Genomic DNA, 17,312 nt, shown 5'->3' with positions numbered 1-17,312 from the left:
AACAATGAACGATTGTTAAGTACGGATTCGGATGATTTCGCGGAGAAGGGAGCTGGTGCTTTTGTAGCTTGGTGTAATCATCCAGTGCTGCCCGTTATTAGGAAGCTGTGAGTGCCAATGCTTCCCAGATATACTGCCAGATTTCGTCACAAAAAGAGGATAGTGATTGTTTCATTGATCTCTTTAACATCTATCGTTGTGACAGTTTTGATGTACCAAGTATTGCTCCTGGACGAATCAGAATCAGAACATCGCAATTGGCCCAAGCCGAGTGAGACTCATGTGAAGAGCAAGGTCACTTCAGCATGCCCAGATCTTTCTATTCATGATCAGCAAGACTCTGTATCAGTAGGACCAGCTATTTGTCAGTTACCCAGAGTACGAGAGAATGCCTGCTTATTTGCAAAGTCCATCTTCACGATAAATTCGAACCCTGACGCTTGTAACGATTCCCTTGTTAATTTGTGTAAAGTGCTCAGGGATCAGTCTGCAGGTCCGCACTCAAAGGTCGAGTGTCACACTCCTTGTGGCTCATCAGATCTAATTTCAGTTGGTTTTATTAATCCAGATGATGGTTCTTTGAGTTGGCAAGACTATTCATTTCTTCAAGATGTGGAGAAGGAACTGAACGATTACATCCAACACACTCCCATGCATCAATATTTTCCTTTTGCTTTTTTGAGATGTGATGAGTTCTTGAATCCCACTGCCAAAACACAGCTGTTAGTTCTGCCACCTAGGAGTGTGACAGGTGACAAAACTCAAAGAAGATCTAAAGCAAGACCCATTAACATAAATATTATTTTAATAGATTCAGTCTCTAGACCGCATTTCTATCGCTCACTACCGCAAACAGTGAAGGTGTTTAAAAACATCAATGCCAAATCATCAACAAGAGTGCTGGATTTTGAGCTTTTTCATACCATTAAGCCAAGGACATTTGAAACAATTAATGCTCTGTTTTCCGGTGAGCTTCAAGACGTGGAGCAGTTTGTCAACCCTTTTCCTGTAAAAGCAGCTGTCATGTTCAGCAAATTTAAATCTTTGGGATATCAAACAATGTGGCAAGAAGATATGTGTTGGATGTACGAGTGGGGACTTGTTAGAGATTTCTTAGTTATGAACAAAAGGAGACCACTGATTGAAATATGGCATAACTTAGCAGCTGTATTAAAAAACAATTCTATTGATTTTACAGGAATCACCCACTCAAGCTGTGAAGTTTTAAAATCCTTTGGAGTTCCAGATCCTTTTCATGGCCCCCATAAATTATGCTATGGAGGAATGCACTACCACAGTCACTTGTTACAGTTCCTGAACAACTTTATTGATGAAGTAAACTCTAATTCTGGAAAGAAGTCCTTGTTTTCCTTTACCATGTTAGACATTGGTCATGAAGACAGTGGGCTTAGAATTCAGACATTAGATTCATCACTTGCAAATTTTGTAAATAAATTAGCTTCTGATCAAAACACTTTGAGTGTCATACTTTCAGATCATGGAAACACATATGGCTCTTTTCCATTAACTGTAGATGGAAGGTTCGAAGCATATCAGCCACACCTTTTCATGGTAATTCCTGACCACATTCAAAGGTTATTTGGCAATGACAAAATGCAGGGATTGATTTATAACCAGAAAAGATTGGTGTCCATCATTGATTTGCACCATACTTTAATGACACTTGCTGCATCTTTTGGTGATGAAACTCCAAGTACTGAGGATCCTGGTCTGTTTAAGCTGTTGTCAACAAACAGGAGTTGTGATGATCTTGGTATGCCAACCCACTCCTTATGCATTTGTCAAGGTTGGGAGAGGAAAGTGGCTAAAGGTTCATTTCATTTCATTGTTGCAGAGTTTGCACTAGGTAAACTAAACGAAAAAATTCAAAGTAGTTTCCTTGGAAGTTCTGAGAGTAAACGGCCAGTATCAGGATTTGGTTCTTGTGAAAGACTAAAAGGAGAAAGGTTTGAGAATGTCAGAGAAAGAAGAGTTGCTGAAACCCTCACAGTGTCACTGGACATATTTGTACAACACAGGGAAGCCTTTTCAGTAGAAGTGCAAGTTATCACTGGCAGTGTATTATTTGATATGAAACTGACTCATTTCTCCAGGCTCAGTGAATATGGAATTTATCAAACTTGTGCAGACAAAGGGGTTGATTTAAGACTATGCGTCTGTGGGAAGTTGTCCACAATTTCAATCCAAGGTTCACCCAAATGGCAACATTATGGTGAGAGTTTCCACTCTGAAACAAAAGCAGACAATATGCACAACAACTGTCTTTTCGTCTTGTTACGGGAACATCGGGGTGGTGTTGTATTTGAGGTTGCAAACTCTTGCAGTTTTGTTTTTTATAGTGTTGAGCTTCATCTGTCACTGAGCAACATGCAAATTTCTGAAAATACCCCTGTTAGAAAAGACTTGCCTCCTGGAACAATTCACTTCCTTGTTGCAGTTGTTCAGCTTGATCCCACTGTCGACTGGAAATGGAAATACACTCTCAATTTCTCATGGAAATTGTTGAGTCAATACACACACACCACTATTAACGACAGACATCAATAGTCTGCAGAGTGACAATGTTATTTCATTTGAGGCTCATTTTCACACCTCAGTCTTATGATAATTCAAATTAATATTCACAAAATGCTTCTAAAAAGCAATGGCATTTATAAAAGAAAATAAATTACAATGCCTTTTCAGGGTTAGAGGGTAATTTGCATTCATAAGTTGAAAATAACATTACAGTACATGCCAATCACTTTGGAGCCCTGAAGCTTCTGGATTATCTTCTTTTAGATTCATGACCCTTTCCCTTTAAGGGGTTTTCAGGGCCAATGAAAAAAAGAGTGAGAAACTCATGAAATCTCTTGTACATTTGGCTGAAATCAACTGTGGAGATTTTGATATTTGTTTCAGAACAGACAGGCAAAACAATAAAAGAACTATACACTTTCAGAGTTTGTCTGGTCTGTTTTCAGTCTCATAGACTACAATCTGCTGGGACTGTGGGCTCCAATGGGAGATGGGGTACATGTACAAGTCAGCAGTTTACAGTATCTAAACGTTTTGAAAATAAAATCTCTGCTTTCTTTGTAACAAAATATTATACAGTCCCTGATAATTGCAATTCGTGCTATTTTATTGCCTCTGTTTGAAACAGATTCATTTCACTTTTAAGCCCAGAAACTAGACTGTGGTTGTTTCCACGTAGCAGGAAAAAGAGCTTTGAAAGCAAAATCCTTGAAGAACTGAAGGCGATGGCTGGAAAAAAGAGAGAAATAAAGATAGCTTGTTACTATTATCGGAAATGCAGAAAAGGTTGAATGGACTAATTTTCTTGACTTTGAATCACTTGTGAAAAGAAAGATCATTTGAAACTTTGCAGCACTTGAAATAATTGTTTGCAAATTAGTATTTTTTTATAAAGCTTAGGATTTGATCTGTTTCCTTTTTAGAACACGATTGATGAAAAAAATACATCTGGGGCATGGGCTCCGGGAAAAACTGGTCCGGTATTCCATTTCATTCATGGCAAAATGATTTTAAGAATTTGCATACATCTATATTTTTATGATTTATGATGTCCACAGATTCAAATTGTGCAAACTAGAGGCTTATGGATCAGAACTACAGGAAACGGATATTTTCAAAGTTCTAGTGAACTAAGTGTGCATCTAGATGATTGGTAGTCATGATAAAACCATAAAATTCTTGAAGAGTTTGTCAAAGGAACCTGAAACCATTTCCACCAAAAAATGACAGCAGCAGGAGGAATTCTAGACACCTTGAGAATCAAGGCAACTGGAAATTTATATTGGAAGAAAAGTCATGTTTTCTCAAAACCATGAACTTACAAATCAGGGGTGTGAAATTTAGTTGTAGCAGGATACAATGCTTCATACTGCCTGTATTCCCCTGAACCATGAATGGCATATGCATTAATCTTTCCCACTTCAGGGGGAAAGTAATCCACTGGAATAATGGCAGTGCCTTGCCATGTTTTATTCGGCTCATCAGTTATTGCTGCTGTGTACTCCAAGGCAAGTTTATCCTACAGTTACAATAAAATACTCAGTTGGCCTTGCTCTTTGAGAGACATTTCAAAGACACTGAAACAAAATTGATGATGCAAATTAAAAAACATGTAACAATCACTGTTGGTGATGGAAGGCAGGCAAGTTGTTCATTTTCAAGTGCAGTCAAGTTAAACCGAAAAGTGGAGACTTGAACAAGTTAACACAGATTACCTAGCCTGTGAGGCAGCGTTCGAAGGCGAAGGGAAAACTGGCAGGAGAATAAGAAGGGCGCTCATTCTCCCATTGGTTCTCCCTTTCCCTTCAAACAAACACCATGCAGGCTACTGATTATCAAGTCCGCCAACTTTACAACCTGGCCATGCTGCAGTCCATAAAGCAGAAGAAAATATGTTTACAGCGTAATTCTCTCAGCTCTGAGAAAAACAGGCAGGTTACAGTGTCCTTTTTTAACCCAACTTTAACTTACAATGAAATCAAATAATACATTTATCTCTAATTTATTCACTGAATACTTCCCTTTAGGAGTTTTTTGGCCAATGAAACAAAAAATATATTTGAGGACCCAACTGGTGGGAGAAAGACAAGATAGCTGGCTATTTTACTGCTGTACCCAGAACAAGTTCATGTGGTAGTCAAACTGTAAGGCTATTTGCACACTCAGGTATTAAATGAATATTATTCTTGCCTTGATAATATTTCTTGTGCCATTAAGAAGAAGCACCAAATGCTGACCATGACTGAAAAGAAAAATAAGAGGAGAGGGTACATTCATGGTAGATAGATGGGGAAGGTAGGTAGGAAACACTTTGTTTCAAATCCAGTAAAAGAAATACACCAGCCCCAATAACAATACTGTAAAGTGATTTTCATGGAGTGCTGTTGCTTAAATTACTTAGGACAAACAGTACAACTAAGCTAATGCAGTACTCCTCAGTTTCCAAACTAAGGTGCCTTGTTATTATTGGTCAGTGTAAAGTGAAGACTGTCAAAAAACACTCTGCTTTAAATGTTAACCTAGCAGTAGGTTTGGGTAGTACCAGAACCCTGAAGACAGTCAACATCTATTCATCTATCCTTACTCCTAGGCATTTATGTGTGCTTGTTCCAATAATGGGTAGGTAATGAATACCTTACTGTTAAGAGCCAATTATTATTATAGGAGTCAATAAAGGTAAGCTTTGTCATAGAGGGATTCAGTTATGTACATGAGCAAAATCAGAATTTAGTTTTGCAACCAGTTCCCTGGAATCCTAGGGCGTGAAGATTTGAGAATCAGCATGTATACATATATACATGATGTAGTTGATTTAATTCAAATCAATAGATGATTTCTCAGTTAAGTTTTGTTTTCTTTGCCAACTCTCTATTTACTGATGTATCTAATCAGTCTTGGGAGATCTATCCATACCAGCTTCAGGGCTTCATCAAGTTTCCTTGTGACAGTTAATTATATTTAGAAAAACAGCTGCTATTCAAGCTGATCTTTTTATGACTTATGTGAATGAATAAATACCACAAACTATTTCTGGATAAAAATATGCAAAAGTGAAGAGAGAATAAAATTGATAACTTAATATATACCATGCGAGGTAATAAAACAAAAGGTGTAACTTGGTATATACCACGCGAGGTGATAACACAAAAGGAGTAAAAGCGTACATGTAAATGGAAATAGTGACAAATTGAAATACATTGTAAATAGTTTTGTGCATATGGAGTCTGATTGTGTGTTTAAGCATGGCCTCTTCTTCTTTATGAATAACATTTCATAAATCATACAGTCCAGTTTTCTGTTGCACTTCTTCAAAACGGAAAAATTGTTGGTGAGGTCACCAATGGTTTCCATACCGTGGTCGTTCTTTAAGTGCTTGCCAATTGCTGAATAACGGTGTTCGCCAATACACTGAAGTGTCAGCTGGTGTAGCCAACATACTCTGCATCACACAGATCACATTGGTAATTATGCACAATGCATTGTTTGCTAATTATAGGTGGTTTGGGCAGAACTTTTATGACTCTTGAAAACAGGTTGAAGAGTGTGATTGATTTTGTTGCTTAGATCTGATAATTGCCTTTTCACTGCATCGGCTGTCTTCTGATCTTTAAAAGGCAAAACCACTCGGTGAACAGCATTTTTGTTTACCCTAACCCTACAACCATTTCTCCATAAAAATACACTTTCCTGACATTTTTGGTTTATAACTTATGAACATTAACTGAGAACAAACCATTCAAGTCTAATTAATTTTTGTAGGATTTTCTTTCATTACTGCTCAAGTAATGATCAAAGAATCTTTGCATTATCAATTCTGTGACACATTAACATTAAAATAACAATTCTACTTACGGGCATAACTCAACTTCTAGATATTTATCATCAGCTCCCAGGAAGAAAATTTCAGCCACTACAACAAAATATTTTAAGATTTTTCATAAGCTTAGTATCATCAAATTCAATGGAAAGTCAAACCCAACAATATAAATAAGGGGCAAGGCATTTTGTGAAAATAATGTCACAGACTCCACCCAGCTATTAAACTGAACAGAAGATCAGGATTTTCAATAAGAGCCAGTGCCGCAGCATTTTGTGTTCCCCCATGTTATGTGTTCTCCCAAACACTGGACATTAGTGCTGTGCGTTTCCCCTTCCCTCCCCATAAAAGATTTAGGTGCCAAGTGTTCCCTTCAAGATGGCCGGCCGACTTCAGAATACAACAAAACAAAAAGAAATATGAAAATAAAGGAAAGTAATCATGCCATAACAATAAATATGATAGCAGAATATGAAGACAGAAAGTATCCTAAACATTTGTAAAAGGTAACCTTAGGCCTATAAACTTTTGTTTAGGCCTAATTAGGCCTACGTTTTGCTTTTTTGCATGTTCAGGATACTTTCTGTGTTGGTAAAACAATGACCTGTGACCTGTAAAAAATACCAGCACTGAAAATATGGCAAGGGAAGGGGGAACACACAGCACAAGTGCCCAGTGTTTGGGGAATAGGTAACACAGGGAAACACAAAACGCTGTGACACCACCTAATAAAATTCTTATTGAAAACCCTGGAAGATAGAAGTTAATTTACAGTCCAAGTTCAAACCCTACTCTGACCAGGTGCTAATAATATATTGATCAAATAAATAGCTGCATTGATAAATGGTTTTCTTTGCTAAATAGATCACCTAGTTTTACATCACCATATCAGCTGTGCTGTAAGGGAGCATTCACAAAAACTTTGGGGGGGGGGGGGGGGGGCTGATGGCATGCCCCAAGACCCCCCTGCTTTCACAAACCCTGTCTGTGCAGCAATGTGAATTTGACCTTTTGGCCTTGACGCTTTTGCATCAATTTCACTTTTCAACCAATAGGCTTGTCAGTGGTAGAAGCAAGTGATTCTGCAAGTGATTAAAGCTTTGACCTGGGCCAGGGAATTTTTTCTTTTTGTGGCCATGAGGTAGTTTGGGAGTGTCTCAAATTTTATGGATACTAAAAGGGGGTCCCTGAAAATGTTTAATGCAGCAAGTAGGGGTCCTCCAAGTTTTTTTAGAGAGTAGAAAATGATTAGTTCTCATCAGTCCCCCTACAAGGTTTTGTGAACGCTCCCTAAATTTATTGTCTACAAAAAAATTAATATAATTTAAAGGTGACTTTGCGTGCGAAGGACGATGAAGATCATTAAGAAAGATCTCTACACTTGATGACAGAATAGATTGTTAAGGAACGAAAAAAAGAGTATCCTAGACCACAGGGTGAGGCAAAGATATAAAGCCAAAGCTTCTCATGGTTTTTCATGGCAACTTTGGGCATGCTATGGTCACTGTTTATGAAGGAGAAACTTCTTCATTTACTTCTGATACTACCTAATTCCATGTTTCGTATCTACCAATAGGTTTCTGCATTTCTGCATTAGACCATTTTCCACTTCTTTAAAGATCATACACAAATATTAAAATATTTAATTTTTGCCTAAACCTCTCATTCTCATTCTTTCCAGTGAATTAGGAAAATTGATTCACAATATTTTTTCAACATCCCATGCTGCTCTTCAAATCTATATCCAGGAGCCCTTCCTTTCTTTTGTGTGATTTTGTGGCATCCTTGCAGTGTCTACTACGTACAGCATCAATTCTAGCATTTCCATTTCTGATGTTCCTTTTCATCTCTGGGTTCAACTCCCACTCTAACCTCTGGTTTGGATTTGTTTCCGGTTGTCCCAGATTCAACTCTACCATGCTTTGTAAAATTATAGGGAACTGGTTGAATCAGTTGGGGTTCTTAATCACATTTCTGTCAGGTTTAAATTGTTGCTTTCAGATTATTAAAAGTGGGGTGCCTTTGAACTAGCTTGATAGGTAAGTGCACTTCCACTATAAACAAAGCATTTACATTTACATTCTTTCTTATTGCCCTGGCTAAATCCGCTATCCTTTCTTCCATGGCCCTGTCTCCCACCCAGCCATCCTTCCTTTCCTGTACTCTCTTGCTCAGATCACTTCAGATGTGGCACTCCATGATACAGTGTACATCTTAACCTTCCAGTAGCAGGATTGCCACCTGCTGCTGGCCACTCTTGCCCAGACACCATGCCAGCCAGGGCACCATTGGTACCTTTTCCGGCATTCCCCCACTAAATACTTCAGACATCATTATGGTATTTTACAACATTTGTTTTTTCCTTAGGGAACTCCTCATCCTGACAGCAGAGGAACTCATATCCCTGAGTATAGGGCCTTAGGCCCTCAGCTACAGGGCACTGTGGTCTCCTGGTCCATCCACCCCAATACATCACATGAGTGCCACTGATATCATCGTTATATTATAACAAGGAAAGTTCTACCTTCATACTCCCATAGTTCGGGGCAAGGACTTCCAGGTGGCAATACAGGAGCTCCTGGATCATTGAAGAAAGGTCCTCTGACACCAACCTTCACAAAGTCATTATTCATGGCACTAACAGTGAATTCCACAGGATTATGACCCAATGGATGCCCATCCCATGTTGTTGTAATTGAAAACTCAATTTCCTAAAACAAGCACAAAATTTAATCTTCCAAGTCTCATTATTCTATGATTGTTTGTTTAAACCTATATTATTGCCTTGACACTCAAGGAGAAACGGAAATAGTGGAGAAACAGCACCCTAAACAGCCACTTGATGCAGGACGCAAAAATCCAGTAGGTAGTACCAACTAAAATTTCATTCCTGAATACCTGTCACCTTTGTTAGCACTTGGTGCTAATTTCTTTGAAGGAATCAGAATACAATAGCTGTTGTTCGGCAGTCAGCAGTTAAACCTCATTTTTAGCAATATTTCTTGTTACGTCACGGTTAATTTCTTTTGTTCCGTGGTTATCAAAAGAAATGTGACGTCAGTGTTTGTAAACAAGAAGTATCGCTAAATGATCACTTCCTCAAATACCAGGCCAGTTGTTGGTATGACTGTAAACCTTTACAAGGATGAAAAGGGTTTACCAGAAGTCAGTTCGTTTACGCATGCGCAGTTGATCTGAGAACGAGCGCGAGGAAGGGCGAGGAAAAACCTTCAACGGAAACAACAGTTTGTGCGGTGACTTTTGCTTGTGAGTGAATTTTCTTGTCAGCTCATGATATGATGACGTCGGTTACCGGAAGTAACATTTCACTTCCTTAGCAACGCGCGAAAAATCCGTCTGTAGGCCCTTAAATGTCAGCTTATTTGACTTTGGGCACTGTCCTTTTGTCAGAACTGGCCGGCCAGACCCGTCACTTTGCGAAGAAAATGCAACAATTTGAAAGAACACTTGCACGATAATCCCTCACATTCTAATGGAGGAATACATATAACATCCTCGAGGTTTGTTAATTTGAAGGCGTTGTGGAGTTAGTCCTTCCAAATGCCCGGTCCGGTCAGTTCTGTCAAATGAAAACCCCAAAATGGTCCATCACGAGTCTCAGTCTCCTACAAATATGAACTCGATACGAAACCTTAAGCCTCTAACACCTTGGAATTCCTCTAAACACAATATGCTACCTTATTCATTTGCCCCGAACGTAACAGCCTCCAGAAATGTATAACAGCCTCACTTTCATGTATTACGAACCGGAAGTGTGATATTTTTGGCGAACGAGAAGTGAAAGTGGGATTACTTGCTTGTACTTTTTGTACATCACACAATCGTTGTCGTGCAACATGAGATCTGTGGCTGTTGAAGCAAAGAAACACAAATTGTCCACTCTATCCTGGATGAAAGCAAAGGAACTGGTCACGCTCAGTTGTTCCTCCCCGTGACTGAATATTGTTTTGCACTTAATTCATCGCTTACTTTTTTCAGTTTTTTTTATTGCCTGGTTTGAAAGTGTCCTTCTTTCAACAAAGATGCAGTGGCAATTTTACTATTGGGAAGATATTGTTCACTATTGCCATTAATCTGGGTCTGCAGTAATTGGCTCTAGCTGTTGCGGTGTCTTTGCCCAATTTAAGTTACTATTGGTGTGTTGTTATCTTTGTATTTTCAGTATTTGTATATCTTCAATTTATTTTTTTCTTTATTTCTTCAGGGCAAAGCTAATAAAATAAAAAAAATAATAAAAAAAAATAAAAAAATGTGCCGACCAGAGCCTCATTGGTTGTCGAAACAAAGGGTCTTTTGTTCCTGTGGTTGGCACATTTGAATAACAAAACAATGTTTGTAAACAAATATCTTCCCTATTATTATCCTATTGATTAAGTTTGCATTTCTAATGACAACACGTGTAACAGTTCAGGGCTTGAAAAAAAATCCAGTCGCAATTTTGCGACAAGATACGAATTTAGTCGCAGTCGTCGCAGTCGCAAAATCGTCTTGTCAGCTGTATAGCAAAACAAAATATGAGCCCACAATACTTGTGTTAAGAATCCGCTGAAAATGGCGAATGACATCGAAGGAATAGAGTTGTGCACGTAACATCGCAGCGACATTACGCTACAATTACGCTATCTTCAGATTGAAAGAAAACTCAAGGCGAGAAACAAAATAATTTTGTCATATCTTCATTTATCTTAGTAAAAAGAGAAGCAAAGTGGCAACTGCTAACCCTTTTGTTTCGAAAGAGCGAAGATGAAAACAATGCAAGTCGCAAATTTGCGACTTCTCCAGATATTTTAGTCGCAAAGGGAAAACATTCAGTCTCAAATGCGACTGTATTGGTCGCAGTTTCAAGCCCTTAATTGTTATTGAAGCAGACCAACAAGAAGACCAAGTTGACAAGCATTCCCCACCTGTGGGATTTGTTCTGCTTATTGTTCAAATCTTTCAGAAAATGTTTAGTGGCTTTGATATTTGAAAAAAACAGACTGACTCTTGTGAAACAGCTTGTGTTGGGGTAGACTTTCACTTGTGTTGAGAACAGGGGCACATAATAGTCTTGAACTTGTCCCATGCAAGTAAAATTGAAAAACATGTCCCCATTATTAAGTTAAAACGCCCAAACCGGCCTAAACCGGCCAGACTTAGGGCGCGTTCGATTGACCGTATTCCGGAATAGGAATACATGGAATAGAAGTTAGAAATCCTTCGCTTTTACGGAGATTCACGTTAAAATTGTCAAACACCTGCTAAAATGCTATTTTAAACATATCTTTATTATTCTTGTTGCTTCAAAACGCCAAACATACAGTTTTAAATCATTGCTCCACGTATTCTTATTCCGGAATAGGGTCAATCGAACGCACCCTTAGTATTTTACTCTGTCTAACGCCAGACGATTTTTCTCGTCAATGGGGAACCTCCGGGAGTCAATGGGTTAAATGTGATTTAATACTTCAATCTATAGTTGCAAATTGAACATTCACAGTTTTAAATACAAATGCAGGGAGAATTACACCTAAAAAAAAAAGTACCTGAAGTCTATGTACATAATAAAGTAATTGTACTTTGTAGTAATAAAAGCATTTAGAACTATGAACAACTCTTTTATTTCTTTCTAAGCTATCATCTTGAATGAAAAAGAAAAACTTCAAGAAAGAAAAAAACATTTCAAATTATATAATTTCAAAAAGCTATTTACAGATAAATTTGAATGGTGAATGTCTGAAACATCTGTAAAAATTCTATGAGACAGTCACGTTTAATTTAATGATATAAACAAGTTCCAGGCACAGCCGCATATTTATTTTCTTTGTAAATTAGGATGGGGTGAGGTACCAAGCCTCTGTGTGTGCTAACTATGACCAGAGTTGTTTGCTGTTAACTCTCTGTTTCCTGATCCTGAATTGTCTAGTTTTGGTAGTTTGTGCACTGCGGCTGCTTTCTTAACAGGTCCCTTTCTTGGATCAATAATCCTCTGATTATCTGGTAGACCATAATGCTGTGGATTCCTAAATTTTGCTGCCTGCAACTGGGCCTCATTTTCTCTCATAGCTTCACTTAAAGCCTGTCTTGTCTTAGTTTTTGTTTCATCAATGAATGTAGCAGTCTAAAAATTAGAATACAGTTGGCATGGTTAGCCACAAGAGAACCACACAGGAATTCTTCTCTGGGGGGGAAGGATAAAGCAGATAAGACAGAAAGAAAGAGAAAGATAAAACAGAAAAAGAATTAAAACCAATGAATTACAAGTCAATGAACCAACTTTGCATTTTTTATACTGGCCTCATCCAACTCAGTTAAGTACTTCTTCCTCTCTTCATTTATTTTGTAGTATGCCTAGAGGACAAAACAAATTTGTTCTTACATTTGGTAGATATACGTTTATTGCAGGACTACAATAAATAGTTTTTGTGTTGTAATTTGATTCATTCATCAAATAAAATTTGTGGGCAAATACTGAGCTATCACTGCAGTTGTGGGCACAAAGGATCAAAATGGCCCACAACAGTTTTTATCTATTTCTATTTGATCTTGTAACCCTTGAACTTTTTATGATATAAAACAATGCCATAAAAGCGAAATACTGGTATGCAAAAACATCTTGGTTAAAAAAGGACAACATTTGTGATGTTAGATTAACGTCATATTCAAGTCCAACTGAATAAAATTAGGTATGAATGTAAAGGCAATTTAAACAAATCCTATGAGACATGAATACAATGATAAAAATGCAATGGTGGAGATAGAGATTGTTACAAAAATTCCTTCTTTCTATGCCTCCATTCCCATTGCAGGGGTCAGGTGCTGTAACTACTGGTACTTGAAATTCCTTTACAAGGGTTTTGCATTAAGTCCTTCATTATTTTAATTGTGACCTGAAAGCTCTTGCATCAATCACCTGCTAATTACATTGCAGCGATGGAATTTCAATCACTGATGGAAATGGGAGCTTCAAGAATGTTTATTAATAAAAGATTATCATTCAACAAATCATGCTCCAGAGGTAAAAAAATTTGGGAAACCTGAACAGCACATTGTAGAAAATAAAAACAAACCTTAGATTCATTGTCCAATCGCCATTCCAGGTCTCTCAATTGTCCCTGCAGTTCAACCTTGTCTTTCTCCAGTTGTCTCATAAGCTTTCTAATTTCTGCCTGGTTGTGGTAAAAAAAAAATGAAAATAAAAATACATTACAAACAGTACAACATAGCTAACGAAGTTAATATTCAAATACAAAATTTAAACACTTTAATTACTAATGATTATGAACGAACACTTTATTTCATGAAAATAGGCATATCATACATTTTTCGTTTGGGTTTAGGGTTCCTAACCCTAACCCTAACACTTGTCAGCACCTTTAATTAAAAGAAAAAATATCAACCATCTCACTTACATCTGACAAGCCATTATATGTCTTCAGGTGGTTACTTGGTTTTCCTGGAACAGAGAATCAAATAAGATGTTAAACAGTAAGAAATAATTGCAACTTTGAGGCAAAACTCTGTTCCATGATTAAGTAAAGAAGAAATAAGACAGTTGAGAGCAAGCAAGTCCATCTGATATTAAAAAGACAAGGACAACTGTACAATCTTACCATCACGGGAGGGGATTTTTAACTGGCCCAGTTTGTCACGTAATATTACAACTTGTTTTTCAAGTTGTTTGTTCATCTCCTCCTGGGTCTGAAACCGTGTTTTCCATTCATTATCTAGGTAAAATAATAATATTATTGTTATATCATCATTGCTGCCTGCACAGGGCAGCGTCCTATTTCTGCCCTGATATCTCGACTTCAGTTTATCGACTTTTATCTGTTTGGTGAATTTATGTTTGACAGACTTAAATCTACGATTACTCATAATCTCTTGTTTGAGTACATTTGTTGATGCGAAAGGAAGTGTTCGAAGGGATTATATTTTCGAAATCATTAACATTGATGCAAGGGAAGTGTTTGAAGGGAAGCTTTTTACTAAAAAGGGTAAGTTACTCAGTAGCTTGTCATGTCAGGTGTAAATTTAAGTATTTCAGGAAGTACTCATCAGGGTAGCAAACGTTTCATCATGTTTTGATAGCATTTTATCAGAAGAATTTTTGTTGACAATGATTTTATCAGAATTTATTGTAGTAGAAATCTACAATGAGTGAAAAAAAAATCAAATGTACCAGTAAAAATGATTCATTCAAGTTAATATTACTCTGGCGTGTTTGCGTCTGTTAGATACCAATGCCAAGGCTCAAGTAAAAAATACTGAAGAATTCCAAGTTTCAAACTTGCTTATTTCTATGACATTAAAATTTACTATATTTTTCCAACCATCTCCAACACCACATGATATCTTCATTTCTTTTTTTCTGAGAGGGCACCGTATTGAATCCTGCAATCTGATTGGTAACACTCAGAGAGTTTTGTCCTTCACCTTAAATTTTCATTTTTTGACACCGAATCCTGTTTACATACAGAAGATACTTTTTATTAGACAACATGTTTGGTCACAGTTTTTGGCTACCAAGCTGGCAAATAACATATATGTCTCATGCCCAGTCAATCTTTCTCTACATGGGGTAGCACTTCGCTTCCAATATGAAATTAAGTATACAGTATTTACATGCTGGATAGGAACAGCGATACCACAGAAAAAAAACAATTTGTTCTAATTCTGGAAAAATAATCTAGCCTATTACAGAGCAAGGTCTCCCATAGATTGCAGAGGAGACTGGGAATTGATTCCAATCAAGCAAACTCATGGATAAATACTGGAGGGTTGGCATTATGCCTCCCAGCATTGACCAAACAAGGCAAATGCTGTGATAGCAATTACCTGTACCAATTAATAGCAGTTTAAGTTATGTGAGGGTCATGAAGGGGTAAAATGGGAGCTGGGATTGACTTGATTTTTTGGTGGGAAAATGGGATTTGATCACTGGGAACTGGTATTTTCTTACTGAGAATGGGATGTTAAGAGTCCATGGTGCGAATGGGATTTGCAGTATCAGAGGTTATCAGGCATTAGTTACGCTCAAAATTCCTAATACCGGTATAAAATGTTTCATGTGATCTTCTTGCATTCCTGACCACTGCCAGTGTGAGAGTGAGGACCTTCCTGATCCTAACAGACTTGTTTTTGAACCTTCAAGCTCCCTACCAACAACATTCCACTGCAACTAACGCAATCACTCGAAAAGAAGAAGCTCACATGAGGTATTGGGCAAGGCGCCATGGTAAATGTGGCAGGCACAGGCACTGAAACGTCCTTGAACATATCCTACCGATTTGCAAGACCTCTGGCCAAGCGAGTGTTGTGGGTTTAGTGAAGAGGGCGAAGCCTTCGAGAAGGATACTTACATTACTTCAGTAATGATGATGATCATGACAGTGACTCTGAAGGTGACATAGAGAAACAGGACACATCATCATTCAGAATGCTTTTATGAGCTAGGTGATAGCAGGGATTTTTTGGCAGACACTTGAGTAAGCAATCCCATGCAGCTACAAATTATACCTTACATTGCCTTTATTGCCTCCGTTCTCCAGTAATCTCATGTTTCCCCTTGAGACTTATCATTAACCTGCTTCTTCAAAAACTCATTAATAATTCATGAGCCTAACAGCCTATCAAAACATTGATAAAACGTCACGTGTATGAGCTTTATATCCTGATAAAACACTCCTCGTTAGTATTCTTTATATAAAGAATACTAATAAGGCATAGCTTCTTTTTCTTGTATGCTAATATTCACAATTTCAACCATTGTTTTGAGTCCAGAGGGACACGCTCTTTGTGGAATGGTTAAACTCATCTAAAAACACTCGACTACTCCTCGTGTTTTTAAACCCCGATAAAACACTGTTGCTCGTTTTTTAAACATTACATAAAACATATCGATGCTCTAAAATTATCTTTTCCCTATCATAATTCCGGTTGGGATTTTAGTAGCAGAGACTTGGATTTCTACAAAAACTTGCCAATGACTGGGATTTTGTTCAAATTTGGACTGGGAAATAGGATTGCTTTCCCCCCCCCCCCCCCCTTCCTTCATGACCCTGTTATGTTGGTGTGTGGTGTGTGACTACTTCTGTACTGTGACATTTTAGGTCAACCTTATTGGACACAATTTGTATAAAAAGTACATTGTACGTTTCACCAAACAGTTCGCGGGAAAAATCTCACAGTAGAAATCTACAGAGAGCACAACGTTTCAGCCATTGTCCAATGCCTTTCCTGAAAAATTATTCTCTTCTTGAGCCAATTTAGTGAATTACCTTCATGTCCAACATCGTTGCTTTTTTGCTCTAGGTCACTGATAGTATTCTCAAGTTCAACAGATGACTGTTCCAACATTTCCCTAAAAATGAAACAATTTGACAGTGCTTGCTTTCAAAATTGTTTAGGTATTATTACCTTAATATTAAAACACGTTATTTGCTTCTAATAAACATGAATTTTGTCGTTTTGCCTGTTCTTTTTCTTGGACGTTATCGATTGGGAATGCGCCTTATATAAGTCCCGTATAAGATAAAAGCTACAATCTCTTGGAGTCGTGTTCACAAAATAAATTTCACACTAGGTTTACATGAACAGATGCAAGTATGCTGATAGAAGTACTTCTACATAAATCTTCATCGACTCGACAGAGAAAATCGAAGTGAAAAAACTTCTGGCAAACTTTTAAACTTCAAAGTCTAATTCCTTACTTCATTTGCCGTTCTTGTTGAATCTCTGCCTTTAGCCGTTCGATTTCATAATCAAGCTCACTTCTTGGTGCCTTCGATTGTTGCTGAGATTTTTGGCTCCGTGGACTGCTCATTTTGCAGCTTTTTTTGGACGTCTGTGCTCGTTTCTTGCTCTTCTTGATTCCAGTTTGACGACTTTCCTTAAAAATCACCACAGAAGTAATGTCTGTGGCTCTTCTGGCATGCATAGCGCATGTCAGTTACTA

General features: G+C 37.7%; 3 protein-coding genes across 4 annotated transcripts; 1 reads left to right on the top strand and 2 right to left on the bottom strand.

Moving 5' to 3' along the window:
- Window positions 1–117: 117 nt before the first annotated feature.
- Window positions 118–2,966, top strand: LOC138016662 (uncharacterized). Its single transcript, XM_068863850.1, has one exon. The coding sequence runs from the start codon at window positions 118–120 to the stop codon at window positions 2,566–2,568; it is 2,451 nt and encodes an 816-aa protein (XP_068719951.1). The 3' UTR covers window positions 2,569–2,966.
- Window positions 2,967–3,124: 158 nt separating this feature from the next.
- On the bottom strand, window positions 3,125–10,182 carry LOC138016665 (UPF0462 protein C4orf33 homolog). 2 transcript variants are annotated; one of them, XM_068863854.1, is made up of 6 exons: window positions 10,054–10,182; window positions 8,880–9,066; window positions 6,391–6,448; window positions 4,729–4,780; window positions 3,861–4,057; window positions 3,125–3,267 (listed from the first exon to the last, which is right to left on the bottom strand). In XM_068863854.1, exons 1-6 carry the CDS (start codon window positions 10,060–10,062, stop codon window positions 3,180–3,182), a joined length of 591 nt encoding a protein of 196 aa, XP_068719955.1. In that variant the 5' UTR covers window positions 10,063–10,182; the 3' UTR covers window positions 3,125–3,179. The 2 variants fall into 2 exon arrangements, with proteins under 2 accessions (XP_068719955.1, XP_068719956.1); XM_068863855.1 differs by having other exon boundaries at window positions 10,008–10,087.
- Window positions 10,183–11,796: 1,614 nt separating this feature from the next.
- LOC138015195 (coiled-coil domain-containing protein 169-like) lies at window positions 11,797–17,309 on the bottom strand. The gene is made up of 7 exons (XM_068862151.1): window positions 17,068–17,309; window positions 16,636–16,718; window positions 13,969–14,082; window positions 13,768–13,811; window positions 13,426–13,524; window positions 12,653–12,706; window positions 11,797–12,476 (listed from the first exon to the last, which is right to left on the bottom strand). The coding sequence occupies exons 1-7, from the start codon at window positions 17,292–17,294 to the stop codon at window positions 12,222–12,224; spliced, it is 876 nt and encodes a 291-aa protein (XP_068718252.1). The 5' UTR covers window positions 17,295–17,309; the 3' UTR covers window positions 11,797–12,221.
- Between the last annotated feature and the right edge of the window lie 3 nt (window positions 17,310–17,312).

This window comes from Montipora capricornis, chromosome 9 (genome assembly GCF_036669925.1).
Source record: "Montipora capricornis isolate CH-2021 chromosome 9, ASM3666992v2, whole genome shotgun sequence".
In the NCBI taxonomy this organism is placed as follows: Eukaryota; Metazoa; Cnidaria; class Anthozoa; order Scleractinia; family Acroporidae; genus Montipora; species Montipora capricornis.
The sequence above is the reverse complement of the archived record's forward strand: the minus strand, read 5'-3'. Positions and strand labels throughout refer to the sequence as shown.

Coding starts and splice junctions, on each gene's coding strand:
- LOC138016662 (XM_068863850.1), top strand. CDS start 118: ATGCTTCCCAGATATACTGCCAGATTTCGTCACAAAAAGAGGATAGTG.
- LOC138016665 (XM_068863854.1), bottom strand. Junction 6,449..8,879: donor CGAACTATGGGAGTATGAAG/GTAGAACTTTCC, acceptor ATTTTGTTGTAG/TGGCTGAAATTTTCTTCCTG. Junction 3,268..3,860: donor AAATTTCACACCCCTGATTT/GTAAGTTCATGG, acceptor TCTTTTTTCCAG/CCATCGCCTTCAGTTCTTCA.
- LOC138015195 (XM_068862151.1), bottom strand. CDS start 17,294: ATGCATGCCAGAAGAGCCACAGACATTACTTCTGTGGTGATTTTTAAG. Junction 13,812..13,968: donor AAAAATCCCCTCCCGTGATG/GTAAGATTGTAC, acceptor TCTCTGTTCCAG/GAAAACCAAGTAACCACCTG. Junction 13,525..13,767: donor CATATAATGGCTTGTCAGAT/GTAAGTGAGATG, acceptor TACCACAACCAG/GCAGAAATTAGAAAGCTTAT.